The sequence below is a fragment of the Pristiophorus japonicus genome, chromosome 17, assembly GCF_044704955.1.
Source record: "Pristiophorus japonicus isolate sPriJap1 chromosome 17, sPriJap1.hap1, whole genome shotgun sequence".
NCBI lineage: Eukaryota > Metazoa > Chordata > Chondrichthyes > Pristiophoridae > Pristiophorus > Pristiophorus japonicus.
Genome location: NC_091993.1, coordinates 86068270 through 86091517, shown reverse-complemented (window position 1 = coordinate 86091517; position 23248 = coordinate 86068270). Strand labels below are relative to the sequence as shown.

Sequence of the window (23248 nt, the reverse complement as noted above, 5' to 3'; positions counted from 1 at the left end):
AGATTCAACATTTCTTTGCAGTCCATCACAGAACTTCATGTTTGGTACCTTATCATCTTGGTGGCGAGGAACTGCACCCATCCCCATGGGCTCAATTTGTAATATGCAAACAATACCTTCACTGAAAGAGTACACCTTCAAATAATTGCAATCCAGCATCCTTTCATTACCTTCCAGACACCATGGATAATTTTGCCCAACCTGCCAAAGTCCATACTCTGCTCAAAGTATCTCCAAATGATGAGGCCTAGTTGCAAATGTTACCAGGTTGCAGCTGTGTCCCATAGCAGCTGGTAATTATTCTGCCATTCACACTCTATAGAGACTCCTCTTTTGTTTCATTTGTGCTATTACCATCTCAATTTGGCCCATCATCTACTTTGTCTCAAATCTCTTCTCCCTTCTACCCGATCACAGACCTTCCCTTTTGTTCTTTCCACCCCCACCCCCACTCTTTTCAGGGCCCCAGCACGTCCTTAAAAATCTGGCTACATTTCAAACTACTGCCAGTTCTGAAGAAGGGTTATCGACCTGAAACGTTAACTCTGTTTTTCTCTCTACAGATGCTGCCTGACCCGCTGAGATTTCCAACATTTTCTGTTTTTATCCCCAATTTGGTATTGGACTATTGCAGAAACCAAGAACCTTCTGTATTAATAATCAATTTCTAAAGTACTTTATAAAGGATCAGGGCATTTTGCTGGATTAACTGGCCTGAAGTTAATCTATCTTCCCACAAAGGAACTTGTTGACCCTACAGAGGGCAGAAGGAATCGAAATTCAGCCAATCTTTGTATAGCCCACAGTATCTCTACAAGACAAAATATTTCACTGAAATTAATGTCAAGGCAGGTGATATTTATTACAATTAGACAGATGGCAGAATACTGACAGCTCCCTCAACCACACAAATTAAAATATCTACATGAACAGGTGAGATGCAAGATTTGGTTGACCATTGTTTTATTGAGATGTTACATAAACTCCAGAAAATAAAAAAAGATCCATGATTCCAAGATACTGTAGTGAATCTGCGACATGGTAAAAATCTTCTGAAACAACCCTATTGAATCATCTATGAAGGCAAGCCGAAGAAAGCCCCATGAGGGATTTTCCAAATTTACTTTGAATTCCTGTGAGGTCCTTTTGGTTCACCACTTAAACACCCCTTCTCACTCTCAGTCTTTGGTCTTCAACTCTATCCCAACAAAGCTCATCATACACTTTAGCAGAAATATATTATTCCTGAACACTCTTGGGCACCTTGTTCTGAATACTTTGTTTGTGTGGGCCTTTCATGTGTTTCAGCACCCTGTAATTGACATCTTCTTTTGTCTCTGCATCACCTCACTAATGATATTTTATAGTATCTAGCAGTATTGTATTAAGCAATGTGCAGGTCACTGAACTCATTTCCTCCCTCTTTACAATTATCGCATGTGTTTCTTCCCTCCCCCTTTTCTATTTTCCCCAATCTTACTAAATGGCTCTTTATCTTTCAGGTTCTATCGAAGGGTTACAAACCAAATGTGCTTTTTAATCTTTACAGATGCTGAACAACCAGCTCTTTCCTGGGAACAGCTCTCAACCATCCGCAGATGGGTAGATTTGCCATCTCTAACAGGTGTACCTGTACCAATCACCTGATATTTGGATGGCATATGGCCAAGTTAAAAATCTGCTGCCAGTGTCTTGAGGCGAATGGATTCATAGTAGCTTGTTCCATCTTATATAATTGGACTTCATAAAACAAAACTGGCTCGTCAAAACTGAATTTGTAGTGGCTCAAAAAATTAAACAATTAAAAAAGAGTTTGGTTACAATTAAAACCGTAATTACGCACCAAAAAAAAATACTATTCATCAATTATTCCCACAAAGATTCCACACGAGAAGCTCAAGTTTAGGTTTACTGTTCATTGTATTATAAGTTTTATGCTTCAGGGGCTGGGGTGCTTGGAGCCAATATAGCTGCTGTCTGATCTTTTGTCCCTACTTAATCCTGCTCTTCACTAGAAATAACCTTGTAGTTGGGGGAAGCAGCTGGATTTATTTTTGAATCACAGTGGAAGCTACAGAACTGAAGAACTCAGTCTATTGGCATGAAGTAGTGCATTTGACAGGGTTGGCTCTATAACATGTCCTGGAGGCTCTATTTATTGCTTGCTTGATAGCACACATCCTTGAAGCAAGCGTATACGTAGTAGCATTGACGCAGAATAGGCACAATGTTGTTGCCCCCCCAGCAGCATTATGCACAACCATCTTCCCACAAGAAAAAAAACGGGCGCCCCTCCGAGCTGGGCGCCCGTTTTTCACGCCTAAAACGGCGCCTAAAAAAATCCTCGGTATTCTCCACCTACTTACAGGTCCTCTGGCCCTCGGCGCAGCCAGCACGAGCTGTGGGGGGGCGGAGCCAGGTCCCGGCGCTGAAAACAGTGCCGGGACCTCTGCACACGCGCGCTACAGTCGGCACGCAAGTGCAGTAGCTCCAGGCGCCGAACTGTGTGGGAGGGGCCCGAAGCACGCAGTCCCTAGCCCTGGCCCAATGGCCTCACTGGGGCTGCGTGAATGAGGCTCCTCCCACGGCCAGCTCCTGCTCCCCGCCCGACCAGACCCGACACTTGCTCCCCCCCACCGACCAGACCCGACCCAATACCCGCTCCTCCCCCCCCAACCCTGAGACCCGACACCCACACCCCCCCTACCCCCCCGCTCCGACCCGAGACCCGCTCCCCCTGACCCGCTCTCCCCCCCCCCCAACCTGAGACCCGCGCCCCCCGCCCCCCGACTGACTCGACCCGCGCTCCTGTTCCCCGACCCGACGCCCCCTCCTCTCTCCCCCTCTCTCTCTCTCCCCCTCTCTCTCTCTCCCCCTCTCTCTCTCTCCCCCTCTCTCTCTCTCCCCCTCTCTCTCTCTCTCCCGCTCAGCAGCACGAACGGCTGCAGAATTCTCCCTGGCTGAAGCACTTTCACACACGTAGGAAGATGGTTTATTTAATCTTTTCTTGGCTTATAAATGTTTATTCAGGTTGGATTTATTTGTATAATATTTGTAGAAGTAGAAATAAGGATTTATTGTCGAATTTAATGAGTTCCCTTCCCCCCCCCACCTCGTTCTGGACGCCTAATTTGTAATCTGCGCCTGATTTTTTAATGTGTAGAACAGGTTTTTTCAGTTCTACAAAAATCTTCACTGGCTCCATTCTACTTTAGTTTGGAGTACATTTTCACTGTGGAAACTTTCAAATCAGGTGTCAGTGGCCGGACACGCCTCCTTTTGAAGAAAAAATTCTGTTCTAAACTAGAACTGTTCTACCTGATTAAAACTGCAGAAAAAAAGTGGAGAATTGCGATTTCTAAAATAGTCCGTTCTCCACCAGTTGCTCCTAAAAATCAGGCGCGAATCATGTGGAAACTTGGGCCCAAAAAAACTGTCTGTGCTGTGGTCTGATAATGTATCAAGCACACAACCAATGGTGACCCCAAGAAATCAATCACCTTACACACAAAAAGGCTGCAGTATGGCACCAATACACTGATCATGCAGTTGAGTCATATAGACAGCAACTTATCACTAGAAGAAAGTTTAACTCCAATGAACATTGAAGATTAAAAGCAAACGCAGACCGAAGCCATTTTTCCAGTGCTCTATCTAGACATGGATAGGTTGTTCCATCAAGATGTTGCGGTACCTCTATACCCCATCTACCATTTCAATTAGTACAAAGAATTCTGGCCAATGTCATCCCAAAATAATACCAATGCTTCAGTTACTTTCTACTGCAATTTGGGGATCAGGTATGTATGCTTCCTGCCTTCAAGGCATGAAGGAGAATTCTGTTTCACTCACTCTCCATTTTATCAAATTTTCAACAGGACTACATGATTATTTCCTAGACCTTTCTTGGAATTATTAATACAAGTCAAATAATGTGGTGTTTTGGGTTTGTCAAATTGTAGGAAACTTCAGGAAATGTCTCTTATAAAGCTAGAGACTTGGCATGGGGATGGGAACCTATGCAGGGAGACAGAGGAAAGTAAAATGGGGACAGAAGCAAAAAGTATAAAGGAGAAAAGTGGAAGTGGAGGGCAGAAAAATCAAAGGCAAAAATCAAAAAGGACCACATTACAACATAATTCTAAAAGGACAAAGACTGTTAAAAAAACAAGTCAGAAGGCTGTGTCTCAATGCAAGGAGCATTCGTAATAAGGTGGATGAATTAACTGCGCAGATAGCTGTTAATGGATGTGATGTAATTGGGATTACGGAGACATGGCTCCAGGGTGACCAAGGCTGGGAACTCAACATCCAAGGGTAGTTAATATTCAGGAAAGATAGACTGAAAGGAAAAGGGGTGGGGTAGCGTTGCTGGTTAAAGAGGAGATTAATGCAATAGTAAGGAAGGACATTAGCGTGGATGAGGTGGAATCTGTATGGGTAGAGCTGCGGAATTCCAAAGGGCAGAAAACGCTAGTGGGAGTTGTGTACAGACCACCAAACAAACAGTCATAGTGAGGTTGGGGATGGCATCAAACAGGAAATTAGGGATGCATGCAATAAAGGTACAGCAGTTATCATGGGCGACTTTAATCTACATACAGATTGGGCTAAACAAACTGGTAGCAATACGGTGGAGGAGGATATCTTGGAGTGTATAAGGGATGGTTTTCTAGACCAATATGTCGAGGAACCAACCAGAGAGCTGGCCATCCTAGACTGGGTGTTGTGTAATGAGAGGATTAATTAGTAATCTTGTTGTGCGAGGCCCCTTGGGGAAGAGTGATCATAATATGGTAGAATTCTTCATTATGATGAAGAGTTGCACAGTTAATTCAGAGACTAGAGTGCTGAACTTAAAGAAAGGTAACTTCGACGGTACAAGACATGAATTGGCTAGGATAGACTGGCGAATGATACTTAAAGGGTTGAGGGTGGATAGGCTATGGCAAACATTTAAAGATCACATGGATGAACTTCAACAATTGTACATCCCTGTTTGGCGTAAAAATAAAACGGGGGAGGTGGCTCAACCGTGGCTTACAAGGGAAATTAGGGATAGTGTTAAATCCAAGGAAGAGGCATATAAATTGGCCAGAAAAAGCAACAAACAGGGCTGAGAGAAATTTAGAATTCAGCAGACGACAAAGGGTTTAATTAGGAGGGGGAAAATAAAATATGAGAGTAAGCTTGCAGGGAATATAAAAACTGACTGCAAAAGCTTCTACAGATACGTAAAGAGAAAAAGATTAGTGAAGACAAATGTGGGTCCCTTACAGTCAGAATGAGGTTAATTTATAATGGGGAATAAAGAAATGGCAGACCAATTGAACAAATACTTTGGTTCTGTCTTCACGAAGGAAGGCACAAATAATGGGGGACCGAGGGTCTAGCGAGAAGGAGGAACTAAAGGAAATCCTTACTAGTCAGCAAATTGTGTTAGGAAAATTGATGGGATTGAAGGCTGATAAATCCCCAGGGACTGATAATCTGCATCCCAGAGTACGTAAGGAAGTGGCCCTAGAAATAGTGGATGCGTTGGTGGTCATTTTCCAACATTCTATAGACTCTGGATCAGTTCCTATGGACTGGAGGGTAGCTAACGTAACCCAATTTTTAAAAAAGGAGAGAAAAAACAGAGAATTAGAGACTGGTCAGCCTGACATCGGTGATGGGGAAAACGTTGGAATCAATTATTAAAGATAAAGCAGCGCATTTGGAAAGCAGTGACAGGATCGGTCCAAGTCAGATTTATGAAAGGGAAATCATGCTTGACAAATCTTCTAGAATTTTGTGAGGATGTAATTAGTAGAGTGGACAAGGGGGAGCGGAGCCAGTGGATGTGGTGCATTTAGAATTTTAAAAGGCTTTTGACAAGGTCCCACACAAGAGATTAGTGTGCAAAATTAAAGCACATGGTATTGGGGATAGTGCACTGACGTGGATAGAGAACTGGTTGGCAGACAGGGAACAAAGAGTAGGAATAAACGGGTCCTTTTCAGAATGGCAGGTAGTGACTAGTGGGATACCGCAAAGTTCAGTGCTATTTACAATATACATTAATGATTTAGACTAAGGAATTCAGTGTAATATCGCCAAGTTTGCAGATGACACTAAGCTGAGTGGCAGTGTGAGCTGTGAGGAGGATGCTAAGAGGCTGGAGGGTGACTTGGACAGGTTAGGTGAGTGGGCAAATACATGGCAGATGCGGTATAATGTAGATAAATGTGAGGTTATGCACTTTGGTGGTAAAAATAAGAAGGCAGATTATCTGAATGGTGACAGATGAGCAAAAGGGGAGGTGCAACAAGACCTGGGTGTCATGGTACAGTCATTGAAAGTTGGCATACAGGTACAGCAGGTGGTGAAGAAAGCAAATGGCATGTTGGCCTTCATAGCAAGAGGGATTTAGTATCGAAGCAGGGAGGTCTTACTACAGTTGTACAGGGTCTTGGTGAGACCACACCTTGAATATTGTGTAGTTTTGGTCTCCTAATCTGAGGAAGGACATTCTTGCTGTTGAAGGAGTGCAGCGACGGTTCACCAGGCTGATTCCCGGGATGACAGGTCTGACATATGAAGAAAGACTGGATCGACTAGGCTTATATTCAATGGAATTTAGAAGAATGAGAGGGGATCTCATAGAAACATGTAAAATTTTGACGGGATTGGACAGGTTAGATGCGTGAAGAATGTTCCCGATGCTGGGGAAGTCCAGAAGCAGGGGTCACAGTCTAAGGATAAGGGGTAAGCCATTTAGGACTGAGATGAGGAGACACTTCTTCACCCAGAGAATTGTGAACCTGTGAAATTCTCTACCACAGAAAGTTGTTGAGGCCAGTTCATTGGAGATATTCAAAAGGGAGTTAGATTTAGCCCTTATGGCTAAAGGGATCAAGGGGTATGGAGAGAAATCAGGAAAGGGGTACTGAAGTGCATGGTCAGCCATGATCATATTGAATGGTGATGCCGGCTCGAAGGTCCGAATGGCCTACTCCTACACCTTATGTTTCTATAAATGAGAAATCCGATGTAAAATTACAAAGCAGAGCTCAGAAGTTACCAAACTGAGACACTGTGGAGCCACAGATTGAAATGTCAATGTAATATGGCTGCAATTTCTAAGTGGAGGCAAGAAAAAAAATGTAATTGAAAGGAAAAAGCACACTGAAAGCAGACATCAGGTGCGAGACAGTCATCAGAAGGCGGCAGCACTTCAAGGGACATATATCATAGAATTATTTTTCTCCCTCTTCCCAAATTGGAAAATAGATTATGTTAATAAACCTGGCTGAAGTGATCATACAGCTGAAGAAATAGTTTCATGCAAATGCAAAAGATAAATTTTATGTAATTAAGAGATTAAGTTGAAAGCTGGGAGTGCATCATGAAGCAGCTAACATATTCTAACCTATTCCAGTTGTTACTGAACATGTCCATGAGACAAATACTAAATTTTATCAGCTCAAAAACTATTTTGCAGTAGAAGCTGCTTGAAGACTGAGGCGACAGTTTTACCCATTACTAAATTGTCAATGGTATTTTAGCAACATGTAGAGCGAAAAACTTTTGTATGTATATTTGAAATGTGAAATGCATAGAAACATAGAAAATAGATGCAGGAACAGGCCATTCGGCCCTTCGAGCCTGCACCGTCTATGATCATGGCTGATCATTCAACCTCAGTACTCCACTCCCGCCTTCTCTCCATACCCCCTGATTCCCTTAGCCATAAGGGCCATATCTAACTCCCTCTTGAATATATCCAACAAAATGGACTCAACAACTTTCTGTGGTAGAGAATTCCACAGGTTCACCACTCTCTGGATGAAGAAGTTTCTCCTCATCTCAGTCCTAGATGGCATACCCCTTTATCCTTAGACTGTGAGCCCTGGTCCTGGACTTCCCCATCAGGAACATTCTTCCTGCATCTAACCTGTCCAGTCCTGTCATAATTTTATATGTTTCTATGAAATCCACTCTCATTCTTCTAAATTCGAGTGAGTACAAGGCTAGCCGATCCAGTCTTTCTTCATATATCAGTCCTGCCATCCCAGGAATCAGTCTGGTGAACATAGAAACATAGAAAATAGGTGCAGGAGTAGGCCATTCGGCCCTTCGAGCCTGCACCGCCATTCAATGAGTTCATGGATGAACATGAAACTTCAGTACCCCTTGATCCCCCTAGTAGTAAGGACTACATCTAACTCCTTTTTGAATATATTTAGTGAATTGGCCTCAACAACTTTCTGTGGTAGAGAATTCCACAGGTTCACCACTCTCTGGGTGAAGAAGTTTCTCCTCATCTCGGTCCTAAATGGCTTACCCCTTATCCTTAGACTGTGACCCCTGGTTCTGGACTTCCCCAACATTGGGAACATTCTTCCTGCACCTAACCTGTCTAAACCCATCAGAATTTTAAACCTTTCTATGAGATCCCCTCTCATTCTTCTGAACTCCAGTGAATACAAGCCCAGTTGATCCAGTCTTTCTTGATATGTCAGTCCCCACCATCTAGGGAATCAGTCTGGTGAACCTTCGCTGCACTCCCTCAACAGCAAGAATGTCCTTCCTCAAGTTAGGAGACCAAAACTGTACACAATACTCCAGGTGTGGCCTCACCAAGGCCCTGTACAACTGTAGTAACACCTCCCTGCCCCTGTACTCAAATCCCCTCGCTATGAAGGCCAACATGCCATTTGCTTTCTTAACCGCCTGTTGTACCTGCATGCCAACCTTTAATGACTGATGTACCATGACACCCAGGTCTCTTTGCACCTCCCCTTTTCCTAATCTGTCACCATTCAGATAATAGTCTGTCTCTCTGTTTTTACCACCAAAGTGGATAACCTCACATTTATCCACATTATACTTCATCTGCCATGCATTTGCCCACTCACCTAACCTATCCAAGTCACTCTGCAGCCTCATAGCATCCTCCTCGCAGCTCACACTGCCACCCAACTTAGTGTCATCCACAAATTTGGAGATACTACATTTAATCCCCTCGTCTAAATCATTAATGCACAATGTAAACAGCTGGGGCCCCAGCACAGAACCTTGCGGTACCCCACTAGTCACTGCCTGCCATTCTGAAAAGTCCCCATTTACTCCTAATCTTTGCTTCCTGTCTGCCAACCAGTTCTCAATCCACGTCAGCACACTACCCCCAATCCCATGTGCTTTAACTTTATACATTAATCTCGTGTGGGACCTTGTCAAAAGCCTTCTGAAAGTCCAAATACACCACATCAACTGGTTCCCCCTTGTCCACTCTACTGGAAGCATCCTCAAAAAATTCCAGAAGATTTGTCAAGCATGATTTCCCTTTCACAAATCCATGCTGACTTGGACCTATCATGTCACCTCTTTCCAAATGCGCTGCTGTGACATCCTTAATAAATGATTCCATCATTTTACCCACTACCGATGTCACTCTGACCGGTCTATAATTCCCTGCTTTCTCTCTCCCTCCTTTTTTTAAAAAGTGGGGTTACATTGGCTACCCTCCACTCCATCGGAACTGATCCAGAGTCTTTGGAATGTTGGAAAATGACTGTCAATGCATCCGCTGCACTCCCTCAATAGCAAGCATGTCCTTCCTCAGATTAAGAGACTAAAACTGCACACAATACTCAAGATGTGGTCTCACCAAGGACTTGTACAACTGCCATAAGACCCCCTTGTTCCTATACTCAAATCCTCTCGCTATGAAGGCCAGCGTGCCATTTGCTTTCTTTACTGCCTGCTGTACCTGCATGCCTACCTTCAGTGACTGATGTACCATGACACCCAGGTCTCGCTGCACCTCCCCTTTTACTAATCTGTCAACATTCAGATAATAATCTGCCTTCCTGTTTTTGCCACCAAAGTGGATAACCCCACATTATAATGCATCTGCCATGCATTTGGACATTCACCTAACCTGTCTAAGTTACCCTGCAGCTTCTTAGTATCCTCCTCACAGCATACACTGCCACCCAGCTTAGTGTCATCTGCAAACTTGGAAATATTACATTCAATTCCTTCATCTAAATCATTAATGTATATTGTAAATAGCTGGGGTCCCAGCACTGAACCTTGTGGCACCCCACTAGTCACTGCCTGCCATTCTAAAAAGGACCCGTTTATTCCCACTCTTTGCTTCCTGTCTGCCAACCAGTTCTCAATCCACGTCAATACATTACCCCCAATACCATGTGCCTTAATTTTGACACTAATCTCTTGTGTGGAACCTTGTCAAAAGCCTTTTGAAAGTCCCAATACACCACATCCACTGGTTCTCCCTTATCCACTCTACTCGTTACATCCTCAAAAAACTCAAGATCTGTCAAGCACGATTTCCCTTTCATAAATCCATACCGACTTGGACCAATCCTGTCACTGCTTTCCAAATGCGCTGCCATTTCATCTTTAATAATTGATTCCAGCATTTTCCCCACCACCGATGTCAGGCTAACCGGTCTATAATTCTATGTTTTCTCTCTCCCTCCTTTTTTAAAAAGTGGGGTTGCATTAGCAACCCTCCAATCCATGGGTACTGATCCAGAGTCCATGGAATTTTGGAAAATGACCACCAATGCATCTACTATTTCTAGGGCCACTTCCTTAAGTACTCCAGGATGCAGAGCATCAGGCCCTGGGGATTTATCAGTCTTCAGTCGCATCAGTTTCCCCAACACCATTTCCTGACTAATAAGGATTTCCCTCAGTTCCTCCTTCTCGCTAGACCCTCGACCCCCTAGTATTTTCGGGAGGTTATTCGTGTCTTCCTTCGTGAAGACAGAACCAAAGTATTTGTTCAATTGGTCTGCCATTTCCTTGTTCCCCATTATGAATTCACCTGATTCTGACTGCAAGGGACCTATATTAGTCTTCACTAATTTTTTTCTCTTCACATATCTATAGAAGCTTTTGCAGTCAGTTTTTATGTTCCATGCAAGCTTATTCTCATACTCTATTTTTCCCCTCCTAATTAAACCCTTAGTCCTCCTCTGCTGAATTCTAAATTTCTCCCAGTCCTCAATACAATTACATTATCAATATTGTTATTAACTTGGTTTACATCTGGAGAGGATTCTGAGCCCCGGAATACTCGGTTGAGGTAGCTTGAAGAGATTACTTAAGAGCATTGCAGAAGTATCATAAAAACACAATGAAGCTTAAGAAAGATTATTCCTATAGCGTATTGTCACTATATACACAACACAAGCCTACCGATTAGAACATTATTATGCAAAGAAGTTTATTAATCTCAGAAAATAATTTCTTTGCCTCAATGAAAGGCAACCTTTCCCAAATGATTACTTCTCATTTTAGCTATTAAACAATTGCTTTACTAAACCAAACCTTGAAATAGCTTGGCAGAATCATATTAAAATGTGAAGTGGCTCCATATTAGAAACTGAAGGAGTGTGTGCAAATTGATTTAAATATATAGCACAGTATAAGCTTTCAAATAAAAACCTAATTTCCTCATCGAAACTGCATCTTACAGCTAAAGCACCACAAGCAACCTAGCTTTAACCTACGACAACAACTTGGCTATAAATATGACTGATCATTCAATGCACTTCTACAATAAAACAAACTAAAAGCATTACCCAATAATGCAATACATTTTTACCAGCAGAAAATGGACGGGGCGGGGGACGAAGAGAAGGAAGGGCAGGATGTGTATTCACTACACAATTACTCTTATTTTGTTTGGATAACAACTTGATTTGGATAAAATACAATTTCATCTGTAGTCTCACAATTATACCACTCTCCCAATGGTCTACTTATCTTTTCCAAAAACTGCCAATGAATAGGGAAATAACTGCTTACACTTCAGTCTAAATAAAATCAGCCTGTGTTGATTCAGAAAAATCCTCAATGGAATAAGAATAAAAGATAATAACAGTTTATAAACAGTTTCAATATATCCTGAAATACAATTAATCCTGCCCAGTGCCCAACTATAAAGCATTTCCAAAAAAGATGCACTCCAAAAGCATCTAAGAACCATTTTCATACTTCTGAAACATATAGTAAGATCAGCTACACAAATAAGCAGATGGCCATAGGTTCCAATACAGCAATGCTAGTAGTTTAATATCGAACAAAAGCACATCACCGATACTTAGATTATTCCGTAAGTGCACATTATACTTGCAGTCAATGTTCAGTCATGTTTACATAAAGTACCTGGATATCTTTCATAACATAACATAAGAATTAGGAGCTGGAGTAGGCCATTCGGTCCTTCGAGCCAGCTCTGCCATTCAATAAGATCACGGCTGATCTTCTACTTCAACTCCAGTTTCCCGTCCTATCCCTTGGCTCCCTTCATAACCAAAACTCTGTCGATCTATGTCTTGAATATACTCAACGACAGAGTATCCACAGCCCTCTGGGGTAGAGAATTCCAAAGATTCTCAACCCTCATTTCGGTCCTAATTAGCCAACCCCTTATTCTGAGACTATGACCCGGAGTTCTAGTCTCCCTAACCAGGGGAAACATCCTCCCAGCATCTACTACCCTGTCAAGTTCCTTAAAAATGTTATATGTTTAAATAAGATCTCCTCTCATTCTTCTAAATTCTAGAGAATATAGGCAGTCTCTTCAACCTCTCCTCATAAGACAATCCCACATACCCCACCCCGCCCCCACACCACCACCACCACCACCACCCACCCGCTCCCAGAAATCAGTCGAGTGAACCATCACTGCATTCCAACAACTTGTATTTATATAGCGCCTTTAATGTAGTAAAACATCCCAAGGCGCTTCACAAAAATATTATAAGAAACAAATATGACACCGAGCCACACATGATATTAGAGCAGAGGACCAATAGCGTCCTAGGCAGAGAATTCCAGAGCTTAGGGCCCAGGCAACAGAAGGCACAGCCACCAATGGTTGGGTGAATATAACCAGGGATGCTCAAGAGGGCAGAATTAGAAGAGTGCAGCTAGGTTGTGGGGTTGGAGATTAGAGATAGGGAGGGGCGAGGCCATAGAGGGATTTGAAAACATGGATGAGAATTTTGAAATCGAGGCGTTGCTTAACTGGGAGCCAGTGTAGGTCAGCGGGCACAGGAATGTTGGGTGAACGGGACATGGTGCGAGTTAGGATACAGACAGCCAAGTTTTGGATTAACTCAAATTTACATAGAGTAGAACATGGGAGGCCAGCCAGGAGTGTGTTGGAATAGTCAAGTCTAGAGGTAACAAAGGCATGGATGAGGGTTTCAGCAGCTGAGGCAAGAACAGAGATAGGGAGGTGGAAATAGGCAGTCTTAGTTATGCCTCGGATGTGTGGTCGAAAGCTCATTTCAGGGTCAAATATGACACCAAGGTTGAGAAAAGTGTGGTTCAACCCTAGTCAGATGTTAGGGAGAGGGATGGAGTCAGTGATGGGACCGAAAACAATGGCTTTGGTCTTCCCAATAGTTAATTGGAGAACATTTCTGCTCATCCAGAACTGGATGTCGGACAAGCAGTCTTGGCAATTTAGAAACCAAAGAGGGGTCGAGTGGTGCTGATGTAGAGCTGAGTGCTGTCAGTGTACATGTGGAAACTGATGCTGTGTTTTCGGATGATGTCGCCAAGGGGCAGCATGTAGATGAGAAATAGGAGGTGGCCAAGCATAGATCCTTGGAGGACACCAGAGATAACGATGTGGGAGCGGGAAGAGAAACCATTGCAGGTGATTGTCTGGCTATGATTAGATAGATGAGACATTGACAGATAAGGACCTACCCTCGAAGGCAAGGAGACCAAAACCAAAACTGTATACAGTACTACAGGTGTGGTTTCACCAAGGTCCCATATAAGTGCAGTAAGACTTTTTTACTCCAATCCTTTTGTAATAAAGGTTAACATAGCATTTGTTTTCCAAATTGATTGCTGTACCTGCATGTTAACTTTGTGATTCGTGGAAAAGGACACCCAGGGAAAAGAATAACTTTACTAATTCAATTAACTGGATTGCTGCTGTCCCATAGCCTATTGCAACTTAATTAGATGTTAGTAGAAATTTCAATTGGGAAATTAAGCTTTTTTTAAAAAACACAAATACGCATACAAACTCCATATGCAATTAAGAGTTTAAGCGGTAGACTTGCAAAGCATGGTAAAGTTAATATACTGAAAATGTTCTTGTGTGGTACATTTTACATAATCAGGGGCCAAGACAAAATGCATGAAACAGTTTTCATGTATTTAATGTCACAAAACACTAAATATGAAACATACAAGGTTACCTCATTGTATCAGCCTTGTGCACAACTGCCTTGCCTCGGTGCCCGAGCAAAGACGAAGTTATCAGCTGGTCTTACTCTACTCACCTGCATACTCCTAAAAAGACCGACTTGCACATAACATCTTCCTCATTCTGCATCAGAATTCAGCACAAATCCACTGACAATCTAACAACATTCATGAATACAAGCAATACTGGATGTAAAAAGCTGACTCCTTGAAGGATTCATAATATTTTTGATTGGTCCACAACCTAACTTCTTGACTTGGTTTTGTGATGAGCAAACCTTGTGTCAATTTCCATACTAAAGTCATTGAAAACATAATCTAATCTTCCAGTGTAAATTGTTGCAAGTTCAAGTGCCAAGACAGTGCGCTGGTATACAGCACACTAACTGTAACAGCAGCTAGTTACTGTAACAGATGATAACTTCCTCTTGACGCAGAGGAAAAGCAGAATACCACCATCTACATACACAGCTGATAAGAACCAAGCTAGATTTGATATGTGTACTAATTTTGTAACAAAAATATAGAACTTGCATGCCACAAATACAAAAACAAATTGAGAGTGACACCAACCTGCGTATTATTTAAAAGAATCAGGTGATAAGTCATCAGTGAAGTGCATCACCAGAATCTCCCCACACACCCTCAATACATAATTAGACTGTGATTTTTGCATTACATAGTTTTGGCGTTGGAGCTCCGATCTTCCATTAGCACAAGCTATTTTCCCTTAAGGTCACCAACTGTCGTTACAGCTGATAAGTTTATCGCTTGGCTTCAAGCAATGCGATAAAGTTTTCAAAGAGATAGCTGTGATGTCACAGCAGGATTGAAATACCATCAATTAACAGCATGGCATTTTTTCCCCTGACCTGCTGTACTGATCTATAAAACTGCTGTAGCCATTAGAGTACTACTAAGCCAAGTCCACTACCTGGGAAACTAACATGATAAAATGTAGTCCGCAGCAGTTACAGGTCTGCTACCCATAATCACAGAACAGGTTATATGTAACAAATTGTTGCATCTCCTAGAAAACAAGGTGAAACAAATGATACAGTTGAATCAAACAATCTATTGCACCTTGACTGCAGTAGAAACTGCAGTTATACAGCAAGAAGCAAAATAAACTTTAAAGCAACAGTGGGTCATCCCTGTCTCTGTTGGGAAACAACTCTTTCTGCTGCACAGTGCAAGCTTTTTAACTGAAATTCGATGAAAATCAACTTGATCACATTTGTTAGATCTATATACTATACTGTGTATCTGTATTGGCACAGAAATGCAAAAGTGCTCACTCTCTCGAGGGTGGGAGAACATTTTTCAATCACAAAATGTGTTTTCTGAACACATCACAAATGAATTCATATCCAAATCAACATGTATTTATCATTTTTAAATGGACAACGGCACTGTAAAACAGGACTCCTGTTAACTGCAGTTCGAACACTTTGAAGTATTGCAAAGCCTAATAAGGCAGAGATGTTTCCTGGTGTACCAGGGACTGCGCTATGTAGCCACCGTCCACAGATGTCCTTCATATCCCGAGTGCGTTTTTGCTGCAGGACCGGGTTATCCTTACGTTACTTTTGCCAATCAGCTCAGAGGAGGAGGAGACGGGAATGAGCGCAAATCAGATATAGGTGGGTCAATTTAACTCGTGCGCCAAAACATTGGAGAAACAAAACATCAATTCCAGTACTTTTAAAGTGAAGACAGATGGAGAAGGGGATGACAACCCCACACCTCCCCTCCCAGTCCTGCAGCAAAGAATGCACTCAGAGTGCAGGGCAGGACAGCACACGGGAGGGAGTGCGGTACCTGCTGCACTGGCAATGCAAACAAACGCCCTCCCGCCGCACCGGGAATGGCAGAACGAACACACAAAGTGAAGTGTGACTAATGGATCAATGGGAGCTCCTGTTGCACCCACTGCTGTGACACGGGAGGTGGGTGATGAAGCGGGTCGCTGGAGGTGCTGAAAGCCGATGTGGGTGGGGTGGGGATGGGATGGGATGGGGATGGTGCGGTGCAGGACCCGGCCTCTCCCCTCCCTCCCCGCAGTACCTGGTGCAGCGCCGTCAGCCCGTCCACATTGGCGTAGTTGATGTCCGCGCCGCGGTCCAGCAGCCGCCTCACCTCGTCGGTGTCGCCGCTCGAGCAGGCGGCCAGGAAGACGGCGCCGTCGTCGAACTTTACCCGCGTCTTCTTCTTCTTGAAGACGGGCGGCTCGAGGTCGGTCTCGGAGCCCAGCCAGCGCTTGAGCTGCTCGCCCCGCCGGTGCTTGGCGTTGTCCGCCCGCTTCCGATCGTCCGCCATCTTCCCGCCGCACTCGCGCTCAGCGCCCGCTCCCCCTGAAAACAGTCCCCTCCCCCCTGGCGCCTGCCCGCCGGTCTCACAAGCTCCACACCACACGCGCTCTCGCCCCCTCCTGCTCTGCGCTCATTGGACGGCGGCCTCCCGTGCCCAACCAACCGCCGCGGGCTCTGCCGCCCTCGCCCGTCGCCCATTGGACCTACGCCCCCGTCGATCAAAACAAAACCTTTCCAAGCCAGCAGGTTAGGCTGAGTCGGTTTACGTCGGTTAAAGCTCGCGAGAGGCTCCGGCGCCAGCCACAGCGCCGCCTAGTGAGAGGACGAGCGAGGCGGCGAGGCGCAGGTGTGCAGTGGAAGGTTCATCCATCACGTGTGCAGCAGCTACAGCTGTAAACAAACCTGCCTATTTGTCCATCACCTGCAGTTTATTTTAATTCTTAAAAATCTAATCTAATGCACCACAAGTTTACAGTGTTTTCGCTTGTGAACTGGCACTTCTGTCTATAACTTCTGGTGATGGAATTGATTTTTCACAATGTTACTGTAGTCTTTACTTGAGTTTAATTATAATCCTTAACAGGCATCCATGATTGTTATATGTACCTGCTTCTATAATATGTAATAAGAAAAATAGAGGCATTTTTGAATTTATAATTCTAGAACTGTTTACGCCAGTGTAAATAGCTTACAATCATGTTGCCTACATGTATATAGAAAATAAAGTACAAAGGAGTGGGAATAGGTTCTGCAAAATTTAAGAAAATTAATGTGATTATGCACTTGGTCTAACTGACCTGTATTGAAATCAATAAGGCATTAAAAAAAAACTTTAAGGTAAATTTAAACTTGAACTTAAAAAAAAATGTAATCAAATGCAAAGTTAGTTTAAGATTTAATTGTAGAAAAGTCAATTACTGAGATTAAATCCATGAAAAAGTGAACATTTGAATCAATGAAGAAAATCATAGCCTCTTCAGAAAATACATTTCCTTGATGTGAGCATGCTTACTGCCAATGAAAAAAATAAATCAGGTAATTCAAAATATTCTAGAATATAACAAACCAGCTGATTAATGATCTTCTCTGACTCTTACAGAAGCTGGTAGCACTTTTTAAAAATTTGCTGCTGTTTTCCAAGAAGAGTTCATCTGTGCATGGTTTTCTACTTGCTCAAGTTACATTCATCTTATTTGAACATACCAACTAATTTTACAGTTTGAAAGGAAATTGCTAATATCCAAGGAATTAAATCCACAAGGCAGAATGGGAAATTGATGCACAAATGGCAGCTGGATTGACGTCTGATAACCTCGTTAATTCTCCAATGGTGAATATCTGTCCATGAGATGATACATGATGCAGATCCACTGTTGTATGACTGGCTGTCCACAAACATCTGGCTCTGGTCAGCTGTTGCAAACAAACCCATCTGTTCAGCCTGTTTAGTTGCTTCGCAAATTCTATCAGTGTTTCACAATCATTTTCTGTACACACAGACAAAACATTCATTGAATCCATTTCAGCCAGGTACAAACACAAGGGGATTTTCATCCTGCTAAAGTTTATTTATGTAATTTTATTTATAATAGTGTTCAAAGAGGTAGAGGTAGAAAATAATATTTTTGATATTTTCTGCAACCAAGCTGTTTCCAAAGTCTACCAGACAGTATAGCAATGATCACCTGATCATTATTTTAAGATTAGTAATTATTTTCTGCATATAATATATTCGTACAAAACAGTGCAGGAAGTATTTCCACATTCTTTTGCTTTTACTATAGACAACAGATGAATAGCAAAATACTGAGAAATTAATTAAACATTATCAATAATCAGTCATACCAAAGTAATCATCAGCAGATTTAAATATTAAAATAAACTCCCAAGACTTCCGCTGCTCACCAAAATGAGATAAAATTACAGACTAAAACAATAATCATTTTCCAATGACCTTTATCCTTCTGAGGAAGTTGAGAAAAAGTCACCTAACATAGAGTGGAGTGATTTCAGCCCATCGGCACATCTGCAAGAGTACTTCAGCTAGTCCCACTCCCGAGCCCTTTCCCCGTAGCCCTGCAATTTTTTTTTCTTTCAGTTCCAATTCCCAGACACTAACAATTTACATTAACTTGATAAAAATTATAGGAGCAGACCTGGTAAACAAAAATGCCTGCATCTTTGAAACAGTGCAAATTTTTTCATAAATAGTCCTTTTAAAAAAAAAACTAATTTTGGACTCACCCATTTACCACCATTGCCCAAACTAAATTAGGATGATGTGACTCAAAACATTTCAGAAAAAATACATACAGTAAGGACTTCCATCTACTCGGGATGACAGCTCTGAATTAGGGCCATGATGCAATTCTAAATGTACCTTGCGTCCCAAGAAATTTCAAGTAAACCTAGACCTTCCAACATTTGTTTCATAATCCCTCAAGTCTCTCAGCTGGTAACAAAATCTTTGTTGAAGAAATTATTTTACCGCAGCTGTCATCTTAATAAATTACATCCAGAAGATGTAGCATTACACCTATACAGCCAATGTCTCAACGCTGTAGTAGGAATCTGAAAGTAAGGAGTTGCAATATAATCATGGAATTGAGCACTCACAGCTATGGTAGCAGCAGAATTACATTTCTCAATTGTGACCTAATCATTTACTTGTGATTGTGAAATTTGTTATTTTTTTAGGAAAAGTTATAATTATTATTTTAGTATGATTATACTACAACAACAACTTGTATCTATATAGCGCCTTTAACGTAGTGAAACGTTCCAAGGCACTTCACAGGAGTATTATGCGATAAAAATTTGACACGAGCCGCATAAGTAGAAATTAGCGCAAGTGAAAGAGGTATGTTTTAAGGAGCGTCTTGAAGGAGGAAAGAGAGGTAGAGAGGCAGAAAGGTTTAGGTAGGGAGTTCCAGAGCTTGGGGCCTAGTCAACAGAAGGTATGGTCACCAATGGTTAAGCGATTACAATCAGGGATGCTCAAGAGGGTAGAATTAGAGGAGTGCAGACATCTCGAGGTGTTGTGGGGCTGGAGGATATTACAGAGACCATGGAGGGATACTATAATATTGAAATACAACATCGTTTCAACAAAGCCACAAAATCCTTTAGGTGGTTCATTTATAAACACACATTGAAACAAATAGCTACCTAGACAGTAATTGAAGGAGTAACATTCAACCTTTTGGACTAATAAGCAATCAGTCTGCCTTTTCTACAAATATATTAGCCCCCTCCCAAGAAGACTTTTTTTCACGTTGGAGATCATAATCCTAAGTGAACTCATTCAACTCTTTGTGGATCCTGATTATTTCTAAAGTTGGTAACAAGCTTCACATGGTAAACACATGACATATTGCACCACATTCATTACCATGTAGGGATCTAAGTTCCATTACTGTGACAGGACAAGCAACAGTCTGCTCCAGTCTTCACATTCTTAAAACAAACACATTTGATCAATTTTTAAATATGTGCAATTGAAGAGGATATGTTCCAACATCCATATAATAATCTCAACACTGCAGAAACAAAGAAACCAAATTGCCTTTTAATGTTTATATTGCAGTTGTCTGTCTAACCCTGGCTGCTTTGATACTTTGAATTTTAATCACTCTTCCCTTTTATCTTTGAACTTTGTTTTGCTTTAATGCCTGTAGCTGTACTGAAATTGTGTAAAAAAAAAATCAAACTTACAAAAGAGAAAGTGTCCTTCAGAGAGTTTTCGATCCTTGAGTAATTGCTGTCTTCATTAACAGATTTATCGTTTTATGGCTCTAACATTGACCATGTCACACTGATAGCTAGTTTGGTAGCCACACTTGTTATCTGGATTTTCATAATGAAATATAACATTTATATCAAGAGGTCTAGTTGTCAAATGCATTTTTATCATCAAGTGATGTCAAGCGGCTCAGTTCTTCAAGGTCCAGTATGGAGCCCAGCACCATGAAGCAGAATGCTCAAGTTTGAAGTTAGGATGTGTCAAATAAAGCTTCTAACTTTTTATATTGGAGCTCGTTACCAACTGACAGCAGAAAGAATGAGATAATAATCAGCATGTGTTTTAAAATTATAAATAAACTGATCAAGAATTCAACTTTGAGACCATTATCTGAAACCCCAATGTTAAAAGAGTTGAAAAAAAATAAACAATAGGGGAGTTGCTTATGTGTAGCTAGGAGACGAAGTGCAATTTCCGTCAGGAATGAGTAGCATTTGAGAAGTATAAAGGTTAGGTGCTGCAAATAGAGCACAATAAACTGTCACATAACATGGGTTATATTTGAGAGTTGAGAAGTATAGGACACAAAAGCACCAATATCTAGCAAGCTCAAGGAGCTCTGTAGCTCCAGAGTGTAAATGTTCTCCCTGCTACATTGGTTGTACAAGGACGCAATGAACCTCAGCAGTCACTTTTCAGTCGCCAGGCGCAGAACAGATCAAATAGACGTTTAAATGCCTAAAGAATACTGCGTGAGTGTTGCCATTCGTCCAGAAGAATCGCCAGATTTGATACAGGTATCCTGGGTTTTCCCCACGGTAAGGGCCGTGCTTCAGAACATGACCTCTGCCGAAGTTAAGGATGCTGCCTGAACCCATTATTGTAAATCGTACAACGCAGGGCGAACCCTGGCCTGCCATCTTGTGGAAATGTGATGAAATGCGGCAGAGGACATTCATTTGGAATGAATGAAGTTTTTTTTAAGGTATTATTAGCAAGTGTTTCGTCCGCTGTAATCAATCACAACTTCTGCATCAAATACTTCACAGGTTTTAAAAGTTGCAGGATTGGACGGCGTTTGTCCCAGAGCAAAGTCTATGATATTCGTAAAAAACAGCAGTTACAACATTTTAAACTAAATAATATTGGCTATTGACCCCAGCGGAGTCAGTCAGGTTGAGCATGTTGCAGATGAATCGAAAATGCAGTGTTCTGAGACTGAAGGCAAAATCGGACCCAGTGCAATAAAATATTTTCACAACGAGCTGTAACTCCTATTTTTAGAACATGATTTTTTCACAGTCCATGTAAACAAAAAGTCTGACTTGTCCCCAGTGCTGACGGCGGCTCGTGTTTTTTTTTGCAGTCAATATAAATGCGCAATGGCATAGGGAGAAATCAGCAAATCTAGGACATTCGTTGCAATCCTGTTATTTGTCCACAGGAACACATACAATGGTATTTTATCAATAAATTGACAACCACACTGATCCAATGAGAGATTTTATTTACATGCAGCGTGTGTGTGGCTGATGCCGGAACCTCAGCATGGCATTTTTGCTGCTGTTTATTTAGGTTAAGCTTCGGTGCAGTGGTGCACGGTAATATACCGGTAAGAGCGTCATCTGGTTGCGTTTCTATATTCGACAAGATTTGCAGTCAAGATTTGACTGGTCAATTCTGTTGTCAAAAGGGGTCCATTATGTTGAGCATGCTTGTGGTGCTGAATTAGGGGAAACTGTTGGGATAATATTGTCGTTTCTTGTTGACATTCTAAAATTTTGTTTTCCGCACGCTCCTTCTGCTGTCTGTGTTTGGTTTCTGCGTGCTCTTGGCGACGAGACTCGAGGTGCTCAACGCCCTCCCGGATGCTCTTCCTCCACTTAGGACAGTCTTGGACCAGGGATTCCCAGGTGCCAGTGGGGATGTTGCACTTTATCAAGGAGGTCATTCTACAGGGTTTTAAGGAGAAACACGGATGACATCAGAACAAGATGCTATAGGTAAGGAACATAAGAACATAAGAAATAGGAGCAGGAGTAGGCCATACGGCCCCTCGAGCCTGCTCCGCCATTTAATATGATCATGGCTGATCCAATCATGGACTCAGGTCCACTTGCCTGCCGGTTCCCCATAACCACTTATTCCCTTATCGGTTAAGAAATTGTGTATCTCTGTCTTAAATTTATTCAATGTCCCAGCTTCCACAGCTCTCTGAGGCAGCGAATTCCACAGATTTACTGTGGTGCAAAAAAGGCATTCAGACCAACTCTGAGCCCCATCCACACGAAACTGAGATCATGCACCAAAGCGCTTATCACTGTCCTGGGCAGTGCCATGGTCAAGTTCACCTACGAGGGCACAGTGCATGAACTGCCACTCTGGATTGTCCCGGGCGATGGTCCCACACAGCTTGGAAGGAGCTGGCTGGGCAAAATTCGCTGAAACTGGGATGACATTCGAGCGCTATCACATGCCGATGAGGCCTCATGTACCCGGGTTCTTAACAAACTTCCTTTCCCCTTTGAGCCAGGCATTGGAAACTTTTCCAGTGCGAAGGTGCGGATCCACTTGGTCCCATAGGCATGACCCATTCACCACAAGGCGCGAGCCTCACATGATGAGGGAGAGAGTGGAAATCGAGCTGGACAGGCTGCAACGCGAGGGCATCATCTCCCCAGCGAGTGGGCCAGCCTGATTGTTCCAGTACTCAAAAGTGATGGCACAGTCAGGATTTGCGGTGATTATAAAGTAACTATTAATCGTTTCTCGCTACAGGACCAATACCCACTACCGAAGGCAGATGACCTATTTGCGACGCTGGCAGGAGGCAAGACATTCACTAAGCTCGACCTGACTTCGGCCTACATGATGCAGGAGCTGGAGGAGTCTTCGAAGGGCCTCACCTGCATCAACACGCACAAGGGACTGTTCATCT

General features: G+C 42.5%; 1 protein-coding gene across 5 annotated transcripts in view; it reads right to left on the bottom strand.

Annotated features, from left to right (window-relative positions):
* The window catches only part of LOC139227840 (protein phosphatase 1 regulatory subunit 12A-like), a 258951-nt gene extending 242323 nt beyond the window's left edge, over window positions 1-16628 (bottom strand). For 2 of the 5 annotated variants that reach the window (XM_070858916.1, XM_070858915.1), the window contains exon 1: window positions 16324-16624. In XM_070858916.1, the coding sequence (XP_070715017.1) occupies window positions 16324-16575 (252 nt within the window). In that variant the 5' untranslated portion in view covers window positions 16576-16624. Of the gene's footprint in view, window positions 1-16323 lie in introns of all 5 variants that reach the window. The other 3 variants (XM_070858913.1, XM_070858914.1, XM_070858917.1) reach the window with 2 other exon arrangements.
* Between the last annotated feature and the right edge of the window lie 6620 nt (window positions 16629-23248).